The sequence below is a fragment of the Heloderma suspectum genome, chromosome 2 (assembly GCF_057233095.1).
Source record: "Heloderma suspectum isolate Gila_16-S chromosome 2, 16-S_ref, whole genome shotgun sequence".
In the NCBI taxonomy this organism is placed as follows: Eukaryota; Metazoa; Chordata; class Lepidosauria; order Squamata; family Helodermatidae; genus Heloderma; species Heloderma suspectum.
In genome coordinates, this window is record NC_139459.1 from 301131110 (window position 1) to 301153555 (window position 22446).

Consider the following 22446-nt stretch of genomic DNA (forward strand, 5'->3'; position numbering starts at 1 on the left):
TGCTTGCAGCCCTCTGTGTGTGCCCCATATCTGCTCCGCAGAATCCTCCAACCCTCCAGAGGAAATTTGAGGGTTGGGTGCAGGAGGCTTAATGGGGAAGGGAAAATGTTTCTGCCAGTGGTTCTCTTCTGCTGGCGGAACAACACCAGTGGATATAATATATACTGTGTGTGAAATATAATTAAAGGGGCCGTGGATCAGTGGTAGAGCCCCTTCTTTGCATGCAGAAGGTCCCAGGTTTTATCCCCAGCATCTCCAGGTAGGAATGGGAAAGAAATGCTGCCTGAAACCCTGGAGAACTGCTCCCAGTCAGTGTCGACAAGACTGGGCTAGATGGACCTATGGTCTGATTCAGTATAAGGCCGCTTCCTACGTTCCTAAGTTTCTATGTACCAGTGACTATGGAATTGATGCTGTTGTCTGACAAAAAAACTAATCATTACTCTTCCTTTGCCTTCAGTATGCCATGTTGGGTGCCAATGTTCTTTCACGGTAGGGTAGTTTAAAAGGGCTATGTCATGTTTTCTAATGGAAGTCAAATGGAGTTAATACAGCTATATACAAATGCTTATATTGCTTATGCCATGCCACACCTAGGTGCAAGACAGTTTCAGAGTCCAATGTTAGGAATGTGGTGTTCAGAATATTCCCTTCTCTCTTCATACTAGCTTACTCACTTGTACTCCTTGAAACGGGTGGAGTCCTGGCTTTTGTATCTCTTGATTTATGGCTTAACTCCAAAGATCTAAACTTTCCCATTTCTTTATGGGTGTGGTAGTTCTTGCTCTGAGATTAAAGCATTAAAGAAGAAAACCAAATGGCTATGGAGTTTCTCTATACAGCTGTGTTCCCCATCTCTCTAGTTACACACACTCTTGGATTCTGTTAAGATGGTTAGCTCTAAAGGGCAATTTGTTCAAATGAACACTGCAGCAGAAGAGACAAAGAGTACATTTGCATGTATTTTAACTGCCCACTCTTTGTGCTGGGCACATTTCTCAGAAAAGATTTATCCCATTACTGTGCTACTATTCAGCTCTCGCCATGGCTACTGTCTTGTAAAAGGGGGCTTTTTAAAAAGTTGTCTGGATTTTGTATGTAACAGAACAGGACCAGTCCAAACCTGCCCACTTTGGGGCTGTCTTCTACACCCAAACCCGAGGGTGGGTTTTGAGCAGGGCATAGAGCCAGTTTAGCTGTTTCAGGGAGGAAAAAATCACACTGGCACCACGTGGAATGGTAGCCAATCTCACATTTTGTGGCTTCCGCTGAGTTTCACTTTGATTTTCTTTGGGCTGATTCCAACACAGCTTAAAACCAGGGAACTCAGGTTTGGCAAATCCGCTGCTTGCTTGTGTACAATTCAAGCTCAAGATCGATTCGGCCAGCTTCCAAAGGAGTGTTTTGGTTAAACTGCTCTGACTTTAAATCCCTTCCTTTACTCTGTGTGTATGTGCGTTAATATTCCCTATAGGCCATCATAAATGAGGATGAGGGGGAATGCTCTTTCTGCTTTCACTTTGATTTACAAACTCTGCAGTCAGAGTGCCAATAGTTTTATACAGTAAGCTGACAGCCAATTCTAGCCATAAACTCAGCCCGACAAAGGTTTTCAGCATCTTACCACAAACAAACAGACCCTCTTTCAAATGCAGTCACTATGTTTTATAACAGCAGCCTGCTTATGGGGGGTGGAGGAGGGGGAAACCATGCAACCTACCAACCTGGTTTAGTGGCTGTAATTTGAGCTTAGCTGCACGGGCCCTTTTGTGCACTGTTTCCTTGGACACCAGAGGCAGGAAGCGCTAGTGTATACCAAGCACATACAGCAATCCCACACCAGCTCGAGTCCTCTCTCTGGGGCCATGAGAGGCCTGCTAACCACACAGGAGCAGGATGGCTGGAGGGAGCTTATTAACAAGGAGGCCTCCTGCAGGGTCAGCTGGAAGGCAAAATACGGGCACAAATACCCGCAGTGGGTGCCTGACTATGGGATCTCCAGGAGAAAGTGCTTCTTGCCTGCTATTGGTCCTCCTGCGGAGGGCCCAAGCTCTGCTGGATGTCAAGAAGTAGCTACGCATGAGGAGGAAGAACTGCAGCTGCCAGGGGAGAAGGAAGGTCTGAGTTCTCAGCAGCCCCTTCCAGAGATGAGGGTCCCAACCCCGGAGACCACACAGCTGCTGTACCAGGGCTTCTCACATGAAGGCAAAGGGAGACGCCACTACCTCAAAGAACGGAAGATGAAGGGCCCTGAGGAGAAATTCTGTTACCCTCTGCTGTCATCATGGGAATATGGCTGGCGCTTAGGTAAGTTTTGCTGGCTGGGGAATGCTGGGAGTTGTAGGCCTTTTCTCTGTCTAAACATGCATAGGACTGCGCCCTTTGCTGGTGGTGAGTAACCACTTCGATCCCATGATATGTGAGGCATGTAGTAATCTTCAAAAAAAATTTATTTGTGGCAATTCAAACACAAAGAGATTTCGAGTTTATTCCCACCCACTCCCTTCGATGACTTTGTGGAAGAAATGTCACAGAGTCTGGGAAATTAATGCCCTATACATCCTGACATGGTTTAAGTTTTGTTTACTTCGTGATACGATGGCCAAATTGGCCACTGTAGGAACAAAGTATTATACCTCCTGCTTGCTCTGTTTACCAGACACCTGTCACTGCATCTATTACCACTTTGTAGTATTCACATCTTATTCTATATATGGGAGAGAATCCACAGCAGACCTCTGAACTGCCAGCAGTTATGCATTCTTGGGTAGATACACAAAGCCATGTTAAAAGCTAGTTTTGTGTGCCAGACGATAAATAATGTTTGATTAGCTTCTATGCAGAACCTCTTTCAGCTCGAGGGCCAAATTCCTATTTCAGAGAGGATCTCAGGAGCCACATTCCAATGGTGGGCAGGACCAAAGGCAAAAAGGGGTGGGGCCAAAAACAAGAACTACCCCCAAATACCAGTTTACTGTAGCTTAAAAGCTCTTACTCCTGTAATTAAGCCTTAGGAGAGGCACTTCAAGCTTTTAGAATGGGGACAAAACTGCAGAAAAGGTAGGAAACCACACAGGAGAAGGGGGCATGGCCTTCTGGGGAAAATCCAGAGGGCAGATTTGGCCCCTGGACCTAAGGTTCTGCACTCCTGTGGGGTTGAAAAGGTCTGTAAATTGCTTAGGTTGCTCCCATTTTTAGAGGCCCTACTCCTGTCAATGTAAAATGCCTGCCTGACTGCTGCCTGACAGGCAGAAATTCAGCAGGTGAAGTTTTTGAAATAAAATGATAGGAAAGGCCATACCCCCTATATTTCTGTACAGCCTGCCTCTCTTACAGACGTAAAGAGAGAAAAATGGGCAACCTTTGTTTGCACACTACGCAGTTATATCTTTTCTTCATAGTGGGACTCACCTGCTGTTTTAGGCATTATTGTTTTATGAGCAGAGATTGGTTTAGTGGGAGCTATAAAACACAGCAGATCCTCAGAACACTCAACTTCATTCAAAAGGACTAATAGTGAAAACAGGATCTGGTGCTCCTCTTCAGTTAAGAAAAAATGCTGGTTTCAGCCAGTTACATGCTGAGAAGGCAGTACCAGAGAGCTTCGGCTATTGGGCGGTATAGAAATGAAATCAATAAATAAATACCTGAGTCTTGGGCAGACTGTGTTGTCATTGCAGCTACAGGAGGTGAATTCATGAGTTGTCAGTCGTGGCTGTTAAATGCCTGTTGCAGATTTCACCACAGGCCAGGAAATGGATGACAAACATAAACATATCTTGCTCTTTCCTTATCAGCTTACAACTTGTGATTGTTTTGCAAGGGAATCTGAAATGCACATCAGTGGCAGTTGGTGCTCAGCTCAAAATTGTTCAAACAAGTTTATCTTCCCAGGGATGCAACTAGAATGTTATTACTTTATGTACTGATGTGGTTATTCTTTGTTTTTTATTACTGGCTTTTAAAGATTTTGTTTTATGTTGGGTTTTATTATTTGTATACCACCTTGATTTTAAATCAAAAGGCTTGGATTTAAAGAACTGTGGATATTATCGTTATCAACATAATCAACAACAAACAGGCTATATCAGGTTTCAGGTATTGTGAATTTTATCCCATTTCACCAGTTAATACAGCTCAGTTGCACCATTTTCTCTCTCTCCAGGAGACTTTGTTAAAGACATCAAGACACCAGTTCATGGCAAATCCCGAATTGTAAAGGATACTTTCTACTTCAAAAATGGAATCTTCTATCATCCAACCAAAACTGACAAGCTGTCGTGAATGTTAAGGCTGGCTGAAATGCGGAAATGTTTGTGCACTGTTGCATTGCATGGCTATTTGCTGTGGCATTGGATCACGCAAACTGTTATGGGTTGAATCCAGAATTAGTCACACTTAAGTTAGACCCATGGGATTTCAGTTAGTCACAACTAAAGTCCCATTGATTTCAATGGGCCTGCTTTAAGTATGACTAAATCTGGATCCAACTCCATATAAACACTTCCCTCTGTAATTATTCTTTCAGATTTAGAACTTGCACCTATCCTTGTTCTCTGTAATACTTCCTGTGCAATAGATGTACAATACATATTTTTGCAGAGTAAGTTTGGGGGTTCTTCTATATCGAGGGCATGGGCACACATTTTGGGCCATTTAGTTTGATCTGGAGCCATTTCACAAAGCTTCTTGTGATGGCTGCTTTTTCATTTAGCTTGTGGTGGCTCCATTTGCAGTGATTCCCGGACACTAGCAAGCAACTCAGATGTTCAGAACACCATCAAAAAGGACCTGCCATGAGCTGCATTAAAAACAAAGTATCTGCCACAAATGTGCTGGTTGGGTGAATCAACACACACACACACTAAGCTGAACTTAGTGGAATGCTTTGAAGAGCAGCTGCTAGTCAGAGTAAGCCCTACAGGACTAGATGGACAGTCTTAACTATACAAGTCAGGTACTTAGAGGTTGGGTGGGATATCGCCTTGCTATCTTTGACATTACTCTTTTCACTGACAGGAATTGAATTCGTACTTCCTTCATACAATGAAAAATGTAGATTATGAAGGATTTATAGCTATAATTATGTGTAAGTCAGACATGGGTATGCTGGTTGGCTTCTTGTCATGGGAACAATTAGCAGTTGGTTAATAAATATGGTAAAGGTAGACACAGCTTTCAAAAACAAATGTTTGTTATTTTCACCATGGTTCTTCAGAGATGGATGTGACTGACTTGTGAGAATGTCAGGGTGGAAACTGAGCCGATAGAAACCCAGAGCAGTTCTGATTCTGAGGAGGATCAGCAATCCGTGGGAGAGGAGCCAGCTCATCCCTCACAGGCACAGCAGCTGCCAGAGATTCCTCCTGCCGGCATTCCTGAGATAGATAGTGACCCTGGCAGTGAGAAAGTGCGGGAGGGGGGCTTGCTAGACGCTCGATGCAGACACAGGGAGTGACGAGCGATGGAGGGCGCGGAAAGGAGGCGTAGCGCCCGTTTGGCGCGCAAGCAACGGCTGCGTCCCTTAGACCCAAGGGAAAGAGGGAGGATCTCTCCCTAGCCCATAAGTTCAGGGTCTTCAAGTGATTCGCCTTCAAATGGGGATCAACTGCCTACTCGGTGCATAGGCTACTCTGCTGTTCATTGCTTAGTCGCTGGTGATTAGCATCTGAAAGAGACATTAAGTTGTAAAAGAAAAGAAAAGAATCCTTTCATCTGTGTCTTGAGTTGGCTATGGGAGTGTACTGAAAGAGGCCGCTAGGGCGCTCCTGACAGAAATACCCTGGCTTCTTTAAAAGAGGGGTGGGCAACTTGTGGCCCTCCAGACGTTTTGGCCTACAACTCCCATCAGGCCTATCCAGTAGAGCCAATGGTGAGCAATTTTGAAAGCTGTAGGCCAAAATTTCTGGAGGGCCACAAGTTGCCCACTCCTGCTGTATAATATTCAGAGCATGGCTGAGATGGAGCATAGAACTGATCTGTGAGCCAAGGCTGTGACCTGCATGGCTAAGTTGCACCAGGGGTTAGAAGTGGGAGGCCCAAGCAGACCATGAGATGAAGCAAGCGGACTGTGAGGCCCAAGGGGACTGTGAGGTAAACCTGGGGCTACCCCAGTCCTCTTATTTTCAAGACTTATTTTCAGATGGGTCTGTTCTACAGAGTGGGAAGTCGCCTGACTGTCCCTTGTTTGGAAAGCTTGGAGCTGACAGCTCTCCATTGCTCCCAGCTGCTGCATTACAGCCAGAAGGGTGAACAAAAGCTCTGTTGTTGCATAACTGACATTAGTCCGGCATACGAATGTGAGAGTTTAAAACAAAATGGAGTGTATGTTTGCCTTGTGGGTGCTCATGTTTTTAAGGGTGCACAAGGCAGGTGTGCTTTTCAAGGCTGTCTCCCCAGTTAGAACATATGAGTATTTTAAATGAAAGTTGAGATTTTCAAAATCTGAAGACGCTTCCTGGAGCCAAGAAAACCTGCATTGTGGCCCACAGGTTGTATCACTCCCATTCTCTACACGCTCGTACACTGGACTGTGTAATTTTAGCTAATCTCTCTGATCCGAAACCTGGGTGGTGGTGATGATGATTTCTTCTCTTCCTTCTTTTTTTGGCTTTACTTGCTTTTACTTGAGATGTTGATGAGATCCTATGACTCACTGTTCCACAGAGACCACTTGACTAGAACAAAATATCGTAAAACAGAGTGCTGCAAAATAAATTTAGTGGATGGGATCATAAATTTTGTGTGTGCTAATGTATCTAAAAGGTGGCTGCTTTTTAACTAAAGGGGAATAATTTTGTGTAATGTCTTATGTCTCATTTTATGATTTGACTGAAATGTGATAGCAGTATTAAATATGTTTTCAGTTTTGTGATTTATTACAGGAATGTTATCCAGGGGGCCACATAGGAATAAGGGATGACAATTTCAGTCCACAATGAGATATGTTGCTGATACTCTATCTGCTTTCAGTAAAGCCATAGCCTAGGCCTGCAATTCAGCTTCTTCTGGCCCGTAGACAGAATTAAAGCTTAGAACAGCATGTATTGCATTTCATTTTGGTTTTGACCCTCGCCATCCTAGTATACATCTCTCTACATTTGTCCTGTTTGTTTAATTTATAACCCTCCCCAAGGCCTCAGGACAGATAAAAGTATACTAATTATTCTACCTTAACCATCACAAAGCCACTTTAATCACAACATCTTACATCACTTCCAGAAGATGCATATCCTTGGGTTTTGGCAAGAGTATGGGGAAACAGAATTCTAAAGTTGAGGAGAAGCCACACAGAGCTCCTCTTTATATGGAAGAGGCCTTTTAAGTCATCGAGTCCAACCCCTGCTCAGTGCAGCAATCCAGTTTAAAGCATCCCCGGTAGATGGCTGTCCAATCTTTGCTTGAATGTCTCCAGTGATGGAGAGCCCACCATCTCCCTAGGCAGTTGGTTCCATTGTATGAGTGCTCTGACCATTAGGAAGTTTTTCCTGATATGCAACCAAAATCTGGCTTCCTGCAACTTGAACCCATTATTTCGTGTCCCACAGTCTCGGATGATAGAGAACAGGTTGTGGCCCTCTTCTGTGTGACAATTGTAGACCAAATTCAGTGCATAGATAGTGCACTTAAGAGAACATTCCTCCTCCTGGGATTGCAGGCACAGCATTTTTTATTTTTCCCTGACAGTTGCAGCTTTGCGCAATTGCACATGTGCAGCAACGCAAATCTATCAGGGCTGGCAGCAGGATAGCAAGATGGTAGTTGAGCAGGGAAGCAGGAAGCAAGTCAGGCAGGGCAGCTGGGATGCATAGTCCCAGAACACCTCGGTCTGTGCAAAGCAATGAGTTGATAGGCTGTGGAATCAAGCTATAGTCAGCAGCTTGTATTTTTATAGTGGAAAAAGAAGGGGAATGACTCTTGGACCACCTCATAGCTAATGGTGGATACTGCATCTCCCTCCCAAAAGTCTGCCCTCCCATCCCGAATGTACACCCCCCTCTCAATCTTGTGGAGCAATTTCATCTTCCAACCACTTTGAAACCACTGAGATTCAGCTAAGCCGACTGTTTGGCCCAGGCCTACTCCATACTACCTCCAGCATCAGAGGCAGCATGGCTCTGAATACCAGTCACTGGGGAACAGGAGCAGGAGAAGGCAATTGCCCTCATGTCCTGCTTGTGGGCTTCCCGTGGCCATCTTGTTGGCTACTGTGGGGAACAGGACCCTGGCCTAGATAGCCCTTTGGCTTGATCCAGCACAGCTCTTCTTGATATTCTTTGTGTCACCCGAGATCTGCTGTGATGGTAGCAGCAATATTACCCTTTGACCATTCAAATGGTGATTCTGAAGCACAGTAGAAAGTGGGGTGGCAGTTCCCTTCACCAGCAAGTTCTGGGAGCCTTATTTTAGCTGAAGAGCAGAGTAAAACTATTGTAAGTAAAATAAATAAGTAAGTAAGGGTGCAATCCCATGCATGTTTAGACAGAAAAAGTTCTACAACTCCCAGCATTCCCCAGCCAGCATGGCTGGTTGGGGAATGCTGGGAGTTTAGGGCTGTTTCTGTCTAAACATGCATAGCATTGCACTCTAAGTAAACTAGTGAATAAGGTGGCATACAGAGTAAGGGTGTTTCCAGATTGGGGGCTCCTCTTAGCACTAGTAATTAGAAGACATTGCATGCAGCAATTCAGTCTTTTTCTCCTTTCTCTGGCAAGGGAAAAGTTGAAAGAAGCTGTGAGAAAACACAAGAGGGTTACAAGAAGAAGACGTCATCTAGACACCCCCTAAAATTCCACGAATGGCATGGTGATGGCACCATAAAAGCTTCATCTGGAAACACACTTAGGGACTGGGGTCCTGCTATGGTTAAAGGTGGGATGGAGGATTGTGAAATAACCAGGTTTAGTATCTGCTGGAAATGATGCACAAGTACAATAATGATAGCACCACATATTTTTTTCATTATTTATTATTACATTTATCTCCTGCCTTCTTTCCTCTTGCAAGGTACCCAAGGCAGCTTTACATGGTCCTCCTCCTCTCCATTTTATCCTCACAACAACCCTGTGAGGTAGCTTAGGCTGAGAGTCAGTGACTGACCCAAAGTCACCCAGGGAGTTTCATGGCCAAATGGGGACTAGAACCTGGATCTCCCGAGTCCCAGTCCAACCCTTGAACCAACACACACAAGATTTTTTCTTAAGAAAAGAGAGAGGCTTAGATAATGAAGGAGGTGAACCTGTACAAGGGTCCAAATGTGGAGCAGTACATCTGTCCAGACCAATTCTGGAAAAGTTTGTATCCCTCAAATGAGATATGAAATGTCCATGCTTAATGCTGGGAAATCCAAGCATTTAAAGGTGTGTGTATGTTTACAAATGACGGAATCACAGGCATGTTTTGCAATTTAAACTGAATGTCCCCACTGCCCCAACCTTCTCAGGACGCAGAACATGATGACCACATTTATCCTCTTAACAAAGACATGGAAGATATGTAGTGTTCCTTTAAAAAAAGAAAAAGGTTAAGATTAAGGATGCCTGGGCTGGGGAAGAAACATGCATTGCCTCATGCATCAATGCCTTGCACCCTCAACTCCTTCACAGTTTTCATCAGTAAGGTCTTGTGCCAGGCAGTAGCTCAATGGTAGAGCCCTGCTTTGCATGCAGAAGGTTCCAGGTTTGATCCCCCGCATCTCCAGGGCTGTGTTTCCATGACAACGGAAGGAGAAGCTAATGGAGGAGTACAGTTTTAGTTTTTTTTTAAGGAATTGGCTTTGCTGTGAGCAGGGCTCCACGAGCAGGTTCTCCGCAGCAGTAAGAATCGCTTCACAGAACATACTTCCTGGTGGGAGAGGGCGTTGGAGTGAATGTCATCTGACTGGCAGGGGCTGCTCAACCAATAACAGAGGCTCCCCCACCCATTTCCCCTTTCCCCTGAAAGTCCAGATGCATCTGCATTTCAGGAGCAAGCTTCATTGAGCACAATGGGAGTTACTTCTGAGTAGACACACATATGCTTGTGCTGGGAAAAGGCGGGGGAGAACACACAGATGGGAAACTAGCCCCCATTTTAACCTGCAGGACCTCATTAACCAAAATGGGAGTTATTTCTGAGGAAACAGTAATGGGTTTATTATGGGAAAGAGACCCGTAAACACAAAGACGAAAACCAGCCCCCATTGTAACCCACAGGATATCTATAATGAAGCTGTGAAGTACTAACTTCCTCACGTAATGAATCGGAGCCTCAAGATTGCACTTAAGGAATTAGGCTTTAAAATGTGCCATTTTAATTGAGGGGGAATCTCTGTAAGTTCTGATGTGGGCAATCAGAGGGCAAGCCTCATTCAGCACAACGGGGGGAAACACCCCTTGACTGGGGTCACAGTGAAAGGCACACCCCTGGGCAGGGCTAGCATAACCCAGCTAAATGCGGGGGTTGGGGCATACAACAACTATACCAGGGAGAACCTGACTCAAGGAAAAGAATCGGACTTTGAGCAGTCTCAGAAAATCCAGTTTTTCCCTGATAAACTCCGGGGTGGCTGCTGGATGGCCACGACATCATGTATCCCTAACAACCTCAACACGCAGCCTCAGTCGCTGGTGGAAACAAACCCCAGGTAGAGTTAGGAAAGAATCCTGCCTGCAGTCCTGGAGAACTGCTGCCAGTCAGTGTTGACAGCACTGGACTAGATGGAATAATGGTCTGACTCAGTATAAGACAGCTTCCTATGTCCCTACTTCTGTACATGTTTGACTTCAGAAAAAAGTCTATTGATTATTGTGGATTTAAAAGCCCTTCGATTATTGTAGAGTGAGCACAGACAATATTACATTAGGCTGCGGCAGAGCACGCAGTGAAAGGAAGCAGGGCCACAAGGTGGCCATGTGTCCTCCTTTAGAGAGAACAGTTCTCTATTTGAAGGGCTGCCAGAGAAGACTCTCCTCTGTTTTGAAGGTGTGCTCTATCTGAATGGCTGTCCAATCTAAGTCCAGGATAAAGATAAAGAACCATCAGAAGGAAGAGCTGGGCCTTGAAGTTGCCCATCAACAGCACCTGGACAGCAGACTGAGCAAAGAACACAGGTCACCTGTTTACAGTCTTCACACTAAATTATCATAATAAAGTATAATAATAATTATAAAAATTGTAATAATGTCTAAATTTGCATGTATACAAATTGTATGCAAATCAGTGCCCTCTTTTTGGGTGATTCATAAGTGGCCACTCTACTATGGCCCTGATTTCATTCGGCGGGGGGGGGGGGTGTTAAAAAAAAAGTATCAATTGGAGATTTTCTTCTCTTTTTTTTTACCCCCACCCCTACCAATGAGGTGGATGGGGAAGGTTTAAGCCTTCCCTCCTGGAGCATTGTAGTACCCATCTGAATTGGGGCCATGTACACTTACACAAGAGTAACAGAAACTATCATGCATAGTTACACACAGCATGATTAGCAGAATGTTTAGTTTGGCTCTAAGATATTTATAATAATGGGACATAAATGAGGAAATGATCCCTAAGTTAATTGTGCTTCTTCTGGAGAAACTGGGCCAAAGAGGAACCAGCAGGATCTGCTAGAACATCTTAATCAATAAAAAGGTAAAGGTAAAGGTGTCCCCAATCAGTCGTGTCCGACTCTAGGGTGCGGTGCTCATCCCCGTTTCTAAGCCGAAGAGCCAGCGCTGTCCGAAGACGCTTCCGTGGTCATGTGGCTGGCATGACTGAACACCGAGGTGCACGGAACGCTGTTACCTTTCCCGCCGAGGCGGTACCTATTTATCTACTTGCAATTTCTTGCTTTCGAACTGCTAGGTTGGCAGGAGCTGGGACTGAAGATGGGAGCTCACTCCGTCACGCGGCACCCAGGTCTCAAACTGCTGACCTGCTGATCTTCCAGTCTGCAGTTCAGCGTCTTAACCACTAAGCCACCGCGGCCCTTCTTAATCAATAGTAAGCTACTAATTTTAAAATGTTCCCCTTCATGGATCACTGCCTTGTTGTGGCAAAGGGGCTTGCGTAACTCAGTGAAGCCATAAGCTATGCTGTGCAGAGCCACCCAAGACGGACAGGTCATGGTGGAGAGTTCACAAAATGTGGTCCACTGGAGAAGGAAATGGCAACCCACTCCAGTATTCTTGCCAAGAAAACCCCATGGAATGTATCACAAGGCTAAAAGAGATGACGCCGGAAGATGAGCCCCTCAGGTCGGAAGTTGTCCAATATACTACTGGGGAAGAGCAGAGGGAATTTCCAAGTAGCGCCAGAAAGAGTGAAGCGGCTGGGACAAAGCCGAAAGGACACTCAGCTGTGGATGTGTCTGGTGGTGAAAAGAAAGTCCGATGCTGTAAAGAACAATATTGTTGAGGAACCTGGAATGTAAGATCAATGAATCAAGGTAAGCTGGAGGTGGTCAAACATGAGATGGCAAGATTGAACATCGACATCTTAGGAATCAGCGAACTAAAATGGACAGGCATGGGCGAATTTAATTCAGGTGACCATTATATCTACTACTGTGGGCAAGAATCCCTTAGAAGAAATGGAGTAGCACTCATAGTCAACAAAAGGGTGGGAAAAGCAGTACTGGGGTACAATCTCAAAAATTATAGAATGATCTCAGTACAAATCCAAGGCAAACCATTCAACATCACAGTAATTCAAGTCTATGCCCCAACCACTGAGGCCGAAGAAGCTGAGGTTGATCGGTTCTATGAAGACCTACAACACCTTCTAAAACTAACACCAAAAAAAGATGTCCTCTTCATCATAGGGGATTGGAATGCCAAAGTAGGAAGTCAAGAAATCACCAGGATAACAGGCAAGCATGGCCTTGGTGTACAAAATGAAACAGGACAAAGGCTAATAGAGTTTTGCCAAGAGAACACGCTGATCATAGCAAACACTCTTTTCCAACAGCACAAGAGGCGACTCTACACATGGACATCACCACATGGTCAATATCGAAATCAGATTGATTATGTACTTTGCAGCCAAAGATGGAGAAGCTCTATACAGTCAGTAAAAACAAGACCTGGAGCTGACTGTGGCTCAGATCATGAGCTTCTTATCGCAAAATTTCGGCTTAAATTGAAGAATGTAGGGAAAACCACTAAACCTTTCAGGTATGACCTAAATCATATCCCTTATGAATATACAGTGGAGGTGAGGAATAGATTTCAGGGATTAGACCCGATAGACAGAGTGCCTGAGGAACTATGGATGGAGGTCCATAACATTGTTCAGGAGGCAGCAATGAAATCCATCCCAAAGAAAAAGAAATGCAAGAAAGCAAAGTGACTGTCTGATGAGGCTTTACAAGTAGCTGAAGAAAGAAGGGAAGCGAAAAGCAAGGGAGAAGGGGGAAGATATATCCAACTGAATGCAGAGTTCCAGAGAATAGCAAGGAGAGACAAGAAGGCCTTCTTAAATGAACAATGTAAAGAAATCGAGGAAAACAACAGAATGGGGAAGACTAGAGATCTCTTCAAGAAAATCGGAGATATCAAGAGGACATTTTGTGCAAAGACAGGCATGATAAAGGACAAAGAAGGCAGGGACCTAACAGAAGCAGATGAGATTAAGAACAGGTGGAAAGAATACACAGAAGAACTATACAGGAAAGATCTTAATGTCCTTGATAGCCATGATAGTGCGGTCACTGAACTTGAGCCGGACATCCTAGAGAGTGAAGTCAAGTGGGCCTTAGGAAGCATTACTAACAACAAAGCTAGCAGAGATGACAGTATTCCAGCTGAGCTATTTACGATCCTAAAAGATGATGCTGTTAAAGTGCTGCACTCAATATGCCAACAAATCTGGAACACTCAACAATGGCCGAAAGACTGGAAAAGGTCAGTTTACATTCCAATTCCAAAGAAGGGCAATGCCAAAGAGTGTTCAAACTGCTGTACAATTGCGCTCATTTCACATTCCAGCAAGGTTATGCTCAAAATCTTACAAGCTAGGCTTCAGCAGTATGCGAACCGAGAACTACCGGAAGTACAAGCTGGGTTTCGAAGAGGCAGAGGAACTAGAGATCAAATCGCCAACATTCGCTGGATCATGGAGAAAGCAAGAGAATTCCAGAAAAACGTCTATTTCTGCTTCATTGACTACACTAAAGCCTTTGATTGTGTGGATCACAACAAACTGTGGCAAATTCTGAAAGAGATGGGGGTACCAGACCACGTTACCTATCTCCTGAGAAACCTGTATGAGGGCCAAGAAGCAACAGTAAGAACCACTGGAACAACTGATTGGTTCAAAGAACAACTGATTGGTTCAAAATTGGGAAAGGAGTACGACAATGCTGCATATTGTCGCCCTGCTTATTTAACTTATATGCAGAGTACATCATGAGAAACGCCGGGTTGGATGAATCACAGGTCGGAATTAAGATTGCCAGGAGAATTATCAACAACCTCAGATACGCAGACGATACCACCCTAATGGCAGAAAGCGAAGAGGATCTAAAGAGCCTCTTGTTGAGGGTGAAAGTGGAGAGTGCAAAAGCTGGTTTGAAACTCGACATTAAAAAAACGAAGATCATGGCATCTGGCCCCATCACTTCCTGGCATATAGACGGGGAAGAAATGGAAGCAGTGACAGATTTTATTTTCTTGGGCTCCAAGATCACTGCAGACGGTGACTGTAGCCATGGAATTAAAAGATGCTTGCTCCTGGGGAGGAAAGCTATGGCAAACCTAGAAAGCATAGTAAGAAGCAGAGACATCACCTTGCCGACAAAGGCCCATCTAATCAAAGCTATGGTTTTCCCAGTAGCAACGTATGGCTGTGAGAGCTGGACTATAAGGAAGGCTGAGCGCTGAAGAATCGATGCTTTCGAACTGTGGTGCTGGAGAAGACTCTTATGAGTCCCCTGGACTGCAAGGAGGTAAAATCAGTCCATCTTAAAGGAAATCAACCCTGACTGCTCATTGGAAGGACAGATACTGAAGCTGAAGCTCAAATATTTTGGCCACCTAATGCGAAGAGAAAAGTCACTGGAAAAGATCCTGATGCTGGGAAAGATTGAAGGCAAAAGGAAAAGGGGATGGCAGAGGATGGGATGGCTAGATAGCATCACCGATGCAATGAATATGGACTTGAGCACGCTCCGGGAGAGAGCGCAGGACAGGAAGGCCTGGCGTGCTATGGTCCATGGGGTCACGAAGAGTCGGACACGACTGAACGACTGAACAACAACAACAATTTTAAAATGTTATCAAAACAGCCTAATTGAATCTCCATTTTTACAATCTTTTTGTATTTTGTCTTGCTAGAATTGGTAGTGTTTATTTTCCTAAAGATGCAAGAGAAACCGGCCTTTAAACTACATCAAATCCAGAGATTAATTTGTCTAATTCTGTTACAGAGAGTGGGTAAAACAAACACGGTTTTGAGCATTTGGTTCATTCTATAGGTTAGTATGTGTATGAATATTTAGAAGCTGAAGCTTGAAGTGACACTAATTTATACAGGAGTGAGAAGATTTAGGAGCCATTTTAGTATGTTGGCTATAATGTTGTATTTGGATGTGGGAAGCCAGGTTTTAATCCACATTCAGCTCTGAAGCTGGTTTTGCGTAGTGGTGATCATCTTTCTTTCCATTCAGGCAATGCTGCAGCATAATTAAATCTGAAGACTTCTGGCAGAGAGAGCTTTGCCATTTTCCTTGTCTTAGGAATTTTTGTGGGTTTAAAATTTGACCTTTAAATAGGGAAGGCTTAGGGGACCCAGAAGCTAGGTAAGAACTTGATTGGCTCTCTTAAGAATACAACAGCAACAGGAAACTCCCTACTCCACCCAGATACTACTAAGTCCAACACCACCTAGTGACTAAAGTATATTAATTACACTATTCTACACAGTGGCTGACGACATTTTTGCGTATGAGAGGCTTACAGTGGTACTTACTTCAATGGGTTTGTAAATTGAAAGTAAAACCTACATTGGCTGGAATGCTCATTCACAATACAAACTACTCTGTTCTGCCCACAAATAGTAGGAGAGAGGTGCAAAGGCAATTTAAACCTTACAGCCATAAACACACTAGGTAGTCTTCTTGGGCAAGCCACTATCTCTCAGCCTCAGTTTCCCCATCTTGAAGACGTGGATACTCACCTCACAGGGCCTAATCTCTTATTCTGTAATCTTACACATGTTTACCCAGAAGTAATCCCTTTAAGTGTGAAGAGACTTACTCCCTAGTAATTGCATTCAAAATTGCAGCTTTAGGTAACTTACCTCACAGGCTTGTAGAGAAACTAAAATGATAATCCTGAGCCCCTTGGAGGAAGGGCAGGATATGTGTGTGTGTGACAATGTTCAAGATGGGATAGATTCAGCCTAGTAAAGTCAACAGACATGACATTTGAACTAATACGATGGAAAGTTTAGGGGCAGCTGTTCTGGTGACTATACCTGTATTCATTCTAATGGCTCAGAGCCATTTTAAATGCATATAGATATAAACAAATTCTTGTTAAAGGATGGTGAAAAATATGTGATTAGAAAACTGTACATGGACCTAAGATGGACTACAGTCTAAAAGAAGAATCTGGGTGGTATTAGGAGCAGCCAACCACAAAACAAAAATAACCTTCTTCACTGACCACACAAAAAGGTTTCTTTTTCTTTTTTCCTAACAAAATTTAATGTACCAGAATATGTACAATTTGTGGGGTTGATATGTTAGGTATCTAGAAGGAGAATTACAAGCAGGAAAGGCTGGGTGAATCCACAACATTTCTGTTCCAGAAAAAAAAAGGGGGGGGGGGAGAAAACGAAAAAAGCAAATAGACACTTGCATTTACTTTGGCATTACTGAACATATTTCCTTTTGCTTGTTTTTGTCCTTTTCAGCTATGCTAAGCTATGAATAGCAGGACAGGGATAATTAGGCACATTGTGGCTGGGTGGTTAAAGCACTTGAGATGTTGTGGTTTTGAGGATCATTCACAAGTTACCACTGCTTAGTTTTGTTCTTCTAATTCCTAATCTTTTCTTCTTTTTTTAGCCCACAAATCTCACTTCAGAGATTGAGATTTTATGACCCCTCATATTGCCATAAGACTCTCAGTCCACTCTCCTGTTTTGCGATATCGCTGCTCATTCATCAAGGATAAATTTAGGGGTCTCTTGTGTCTATCTGTTCTATTGTCACTGCATGTCGCCAAGTCTTATGGCTGGCTAGGTTTGTGGTAGCACTGGAAGATCAGTGATCTGCAATTTCTGCCAGATTGGTCTAATCTTTCAGCTACTATTCTTCAGTTTCCAGGACAGACAACCCACAGTGGGAAACACAGGCCAACCAGCCTTTTAGGGTTCCTCACTTGTTATAATGGGAGAATGCGAACCTGTTCTCGTGGTATGTTTTTTCTCTCCTGCAACTCTAGGTGCTTCCAGGTAGAGGGCTCCGAGCGCTAGCAATCAGAGAACATTGTGCAGCTCTTCCGTGTTTTCTTCCTTAAGGGATTTTTTGTGGTAAGAAAAAATATGGAAGGAGTGGTGGGAAAATATGGGAGGGTTAGGGTTAGAAGATGATGACGTCTGGACTCTCTGTAAACTTCCGTGAACGAGGCAAGACAATGGCACCATAACAGCCTTATTGGAAGCAGCCTCAAGCCCAGCTTTCCCCACTTTTGTAATGCATTTGATAAGCATACTGATGTGGCTTATCAAAAACCGGAGGTACTTCCAGACAGAGAGGTCCCAGCACTACCAATCAGAAGGCATTGTGCCGCTATTCTATCTTCCTTAACATTCTTTTTGGTAAGAAAAAAGACAGGAAGCAGTGGAGGGGTGGGGTGGGGATGGGAGGCTTACAAGTGGAAGATGACATCTGCCTGCACCGTAAAATTCTGTGAATGAGACAAAGTGAGGGCGTGACAAAAACCTCCTCTGGAAGCACCCTGATTCAGTAGGATTCAGTTGTCTTGCCCTTTCTCCAATCCTACAGGCAGGGTCACTGCCTTTAAAACAAAGTTTAAAGAGTTGCACAAACCTTTATTCAATTAAATGGGCAATAATCTCCTTTTCAAAAAAGCAGAATAACATCTTTAAAATTGAAAAACAACAACCACCCTACTTTGTGGAGATGGTTAGTGATATCACTGGTTTCCAACCAATTGGTACGCTACGCAGATGGCTTCTGTAGTAAACACACTGAGTGGGTTTCCCTGAGCTGGACCTGGGAAAGAAGACTGTATACCGGAACAAAACGTGCTGAGTGAATTTGCACAGTTGTTTGAATGTGATGCTTTTCTCCACAGAAATGTTTTTGGAACAACTCTCTTGTAGGGACGAGTCATGTTGACACTATATATGTATATCTTTTATATGCCACGTTGGCTTCCCCCCAAGAATCATGGGAATTATAGTTTGCAGAGGTGCTGAGAACTTTCTCCATAAGGCCCAGGGTGGCTATGTGTCCTCTTTTATAGGGACAGTCCTCTATTTGAAGGGCTATCGTGTCCAATTCCAGTTTAAAGAAAATGAACCATAAGAACTGTTGCCCATCAACAACTGAACAGCAGGCTAAACAGGTAGGCAACCTGGTCACAGTCTTTCACACTATAGTGAGGTCGACTGCATTTCTATTTTAATAATTATTTCTAAATTTGCATCTATACATATCAATTAGCATATGCAAATGTTATGCAAATCACTGCCCTCTTTTGTCCTCTGCAAAACTACAATGCCCTGGGTTCTGCGAGGGGAGGGGAGACTGACTTCTAAGCAGGTTTAAAACTAATGAGGGTTTTGCCTAATGACAGGGAAAAACATGTCTGAATTGACCTGACTTTCCTTTTCCTTTCTTGGGATGACCTGTGAATTCCCCAGATCTATTTGTTTTCATGTTGCGTAGTCACAGCATTCTGTCCACCAATCCCAGCTGCAAATGCTGAAGCTAAGGGCAGACAGAGAGAAGGCTTTATGCAATGAGAGTCTGAGGGAGTTTTAAACACAACACAACAGAAATCAAAATAATATTAAAACAATTGCAAACATCGAGTTGTGTGAATAAACAAAGGGATGAGACCATGAAAAATAAATGGGGGGGGCGGGGGGGACGCATGGAAAGCATTCGTTTTATTTTAAACATTAATGTATTTTACGGGGGCCAAGAGTTGATCCTTTTTGGTGGAAGAAGAAGAGGTCGTGCATTTCTGGCTTCTTCTCCTAAGTGGAATGAAGCCATTGTATAGGGATAATTTCATTGTTGACAAAATTCTGCAAACCATTATCTGTTAATATTCCCAGTCGAGTCACAAGGAAATGACTTCACTAGAAAAAATGGGAGTTTGTCCTGAGTCAGAAATGCAGAACTGAACCCTCAGTTTTTCCTATCTGGACTCTGTATTTGCTCTGCTAGGACTGCGCTAATGAAAACATGGCTGTCAAGGCCTGCCAGTCTCCAGAGGACAATTCTAGGGGTAAAAGTGTAATCTTACTCAATTTCTTTTTTTAAAAAATTGCGCACGCACACACAACCCAAAAACATTCATACAGTTTGAAAATAAATCTCAGGAGAACCTTGAGTAAATAAAACAGTGACAAAAATGTAGACTTATTTGCTTGGTCTAACAAATAAATCAAAGGAAGCAAATGCTTTATATTTGAATGGTTGCCTCTCTTTTTTTCAATAGCAAGAAACTAGAGTTCATGCTCCCCCTGGTGGGAAAAATGGTGTAATATAAAAAGTAGCTTGACAAAATCAAGAAATGCTCCTATTTTAAAAGGCAAGCAAATCAGAGCTGTAATCATTTATTAAGCTTTCTTGTCCAGCATTCTCTTAAAGCCTCAGGGAGGGCATGGGAGGGAGGGGAGGAGCAGAATGTAGTACTCCAAAGAACGGCTGAGAATATTTCCAATCTGTACAGTTATTTAGGCCAGAGGCACTACAACCATTTTACAACTATAAAGTAAAGCCTGCTGTAAGGCAAACATGCATGAGGGGTATAAGATGGGAAAGCAGAGTTTCAGCTACCTTGCTACATACCTATCTTTTTATAGCCAATTTCAAGTATTCAGAGTGCTTTGCACTTATTTGTCTCTGTTCCCCTTACAACAGCCCTGTAAAGTGATAATAATGCTGATGGGGGTGGGGCAGAGGGAAGGGGGCTGAGAGAATGATGACCCCCTATGATCCCTAGTACATTTGTGGGCAAGATGAGATTTGCATTGGGGACTTACATGCACACTATGGCACTCCAGTTCTTGTAAGACAATGGTTACCTGCGAGACATGTAAGTTACTTCTCCCTGAAAGTAAACCATGCATGGCTGGGCAAACATTTTGTTTTCTAAACAAAACTAACATGATCAAGGGGCTGGAGCAACTCCCCTGTGAGGGAAGTTACAACAGCTGGGATTGTTTAGCTTGGAAAAAAGGAGGGTAAGGGGAGACATGACAGAGATGTACAAAACTATGCACGGTGTGGAGAATGTGGATAAGGAGACATTTTTCTCCCTCTGTCATAATACTAGAACCCAGGGTCATCCTATGAAGCTGATTGGTGGGAGATTCAGGAGAGGTAAAAGGAAGTTCTTCACACAGTGCATAGTTAAACTATGGAATTCACTACCACAAGCCGTAGTGATGGCCACCAATTTGAATGGCTTTAAGGGTGCTGTTGCACTCATGCCCTGATTGTGGGTTTCCCATTGGCAGCTGGTTGGCCACTGTGTGAACAGAATGCTGGACTAGATGGACCCTTGGTCTGATCCAGCAGGGCTCTTCTTATGGTCTTATATTTTATTGTGGGGTTTTACTTTGAAATAAAGTTGAAAAATAAAGGGAACACAAAGGAACAGTTCATATATAAAAGCAACAGATGTCTTCATACAAAACCCTTCCCACTTTTTGCGAAGGTGGGGAGGGGTTCATGGGACAGTTTGGGCTAGGTTTGCCCACTGCTGAAACCACATGCCACCTCCCTCTTCCCTCATGAACATCCACTGGACATCCATGCTAAGAAGATCTTTGTTCATACAGATGGATGTACAGAGAGAGAGGCGTTCATCTGTGCATACATATGGATGTCAATGAGTCCCTGCCTAAGCAGAGTCTTTCCTTGTAGGTAGGAGTTCTCTGCATATACATCTGTACATGCATAGAATGTCTCACAAATGTCAAGTGGATGTTCATCGGTGTGTGTATGTGACACACAGGAACAACCATAGAAACTAAGCAGCAGGTCTTCCTGAGGTCTTGTCTTCCCAGATCAGGTTGGGATCACGGGGAAACTGGGGGTGCTGCCACACACCCTCATGACACATATTACTAAAGGTTCTCTGCTAAGGGAGCATGCAACTTAAACAGTTTGGGACCAAGTTACTTGAAGGACCCGTATCAGCCTGCCTGCACTTTAAGATCAGAAAGAGAGGCCCTTCTCATTTGCCCACCCATGGGAGCAGTCAGGTGGGTGACCACATGTGAGAGGGCCTTCTCTGCAGTGGCCCCACAACTTTGGAACAAGTTGCCATTGGAGGTCTGCTATGTTCCGTCACTGCAGGCCTTTAAGAAGGCCTTGAAAACCTATTATTTTACCATGGCCTTCTCTTGATATGACTGCCGTTGTTGTTGCTGGTTTTATTGTCGGCTTTTATTGTAGCTTTTATTGCTATTTTATTGTGTTTATGTTTTTAGCACTTTTAATATTTTAACAGTTTTTATGTATTTTATTGCTGTGAGCTGCCTTGGGAGGGCTTATGGCAGCCAAGAATGTTGTTAAATCAATCAATCAATCAATCAATCAATCATAAAATAAAATAAAATAAACCTATGGGAGGACAAGACAGGGCCAGCCCAAGGTCATTTGCTGCCTGAAGCAAAGGACAAGATGGTGTCTCTCCCATTCCATATATTGAAGCTGACTGGATTGGCAGCTGAATCTTACTTCAACACTGGTGACAGGACAGCATCCTCCAGTGCACCTGAGGGCAGCAGGATAGCTTATGGGGCACCGGAAAAGTCGTGTGGCACACACAGGTGCCTTCCAACAGCTTACCACTGTTCTGTGCCCACTCCCTCAGCATCTACTGCCTGAGACAGTTGCTTTACTCTGCCGAACGCAGGGGTGGAGAACCTCAGGCCTGGGGTCCCAATCCAGCCCTCCGGGGTTCCCCAGATGGCCCCACCTGGTTTCCCTGGCCCCACCCCTTTCCCCCTGACAATCAATGGTTTGGTGGTTTCCTGACTCTTGTGCAGTCTTTCCCCCCACTCTAAAAGACTGAAATGCCTCTTCTAAGGCTCAGTTACAAGCAGTATGAGCTTTACGCTAAAATATGCCAGTATTTTTGGCCCCATCCTTTTGCCTTTGGCCTGCCCACCACTGGAATGCGCACCCTAAGAGCTTCTTTGAAATGGAATTTGGCTCTTGGGCTGAAAGAGGTTCAGCTCTTCTGGCTAATGGTAGGGCCGGCCCTGGCTCAG

General features: G+C 44.0%; 1 protein-coding gene across 1 annotated transcript; it reads left to right on the forward strand.

Annotated features, from left to right (window-relative positions):
- Positions 1 to 1754: 1754 nt before the first annotated feature.
- LOC146354891 (protein SPMIP1) lies at positions 1755 to 5180 on the forward strand. The gene is made up of 2 exons (XM_084840118.1): positions 1755 to 2307; positions 4166 to 5180. Exons 1-2 carry the CDS (start codon positions 1866 to 1868, stop codon positions 4282 to 4284), a joined length of 561 nt encoding a protein of 186 aa, XP_084696244.1. The 5' UTR covers positions 1755 to 1865; the 3' UTR covers positions 4285 to 5180.
- The last annotated feature ends 17266 nt before the right edge of the window (positions 5181 to 22446 follow it).

Bases quoted from the DNA above. Each gene is read 5' to 3' on its own strand.
- LOC146354891 (XM_084840118.1), top strand. From the start codon at position 1,866: ATGAGAGGCCTGCTAACCACACAGGAGCAGGATGGCTGGAGGGAGCTT. The intron at 2,308-4,165 runs GTAAGTTTTGCT...CTCTCTCTCCAG, and splicing joins GGAATATGGCTGGCGCTTAG to GAGACTTTGTTAAAGACATC.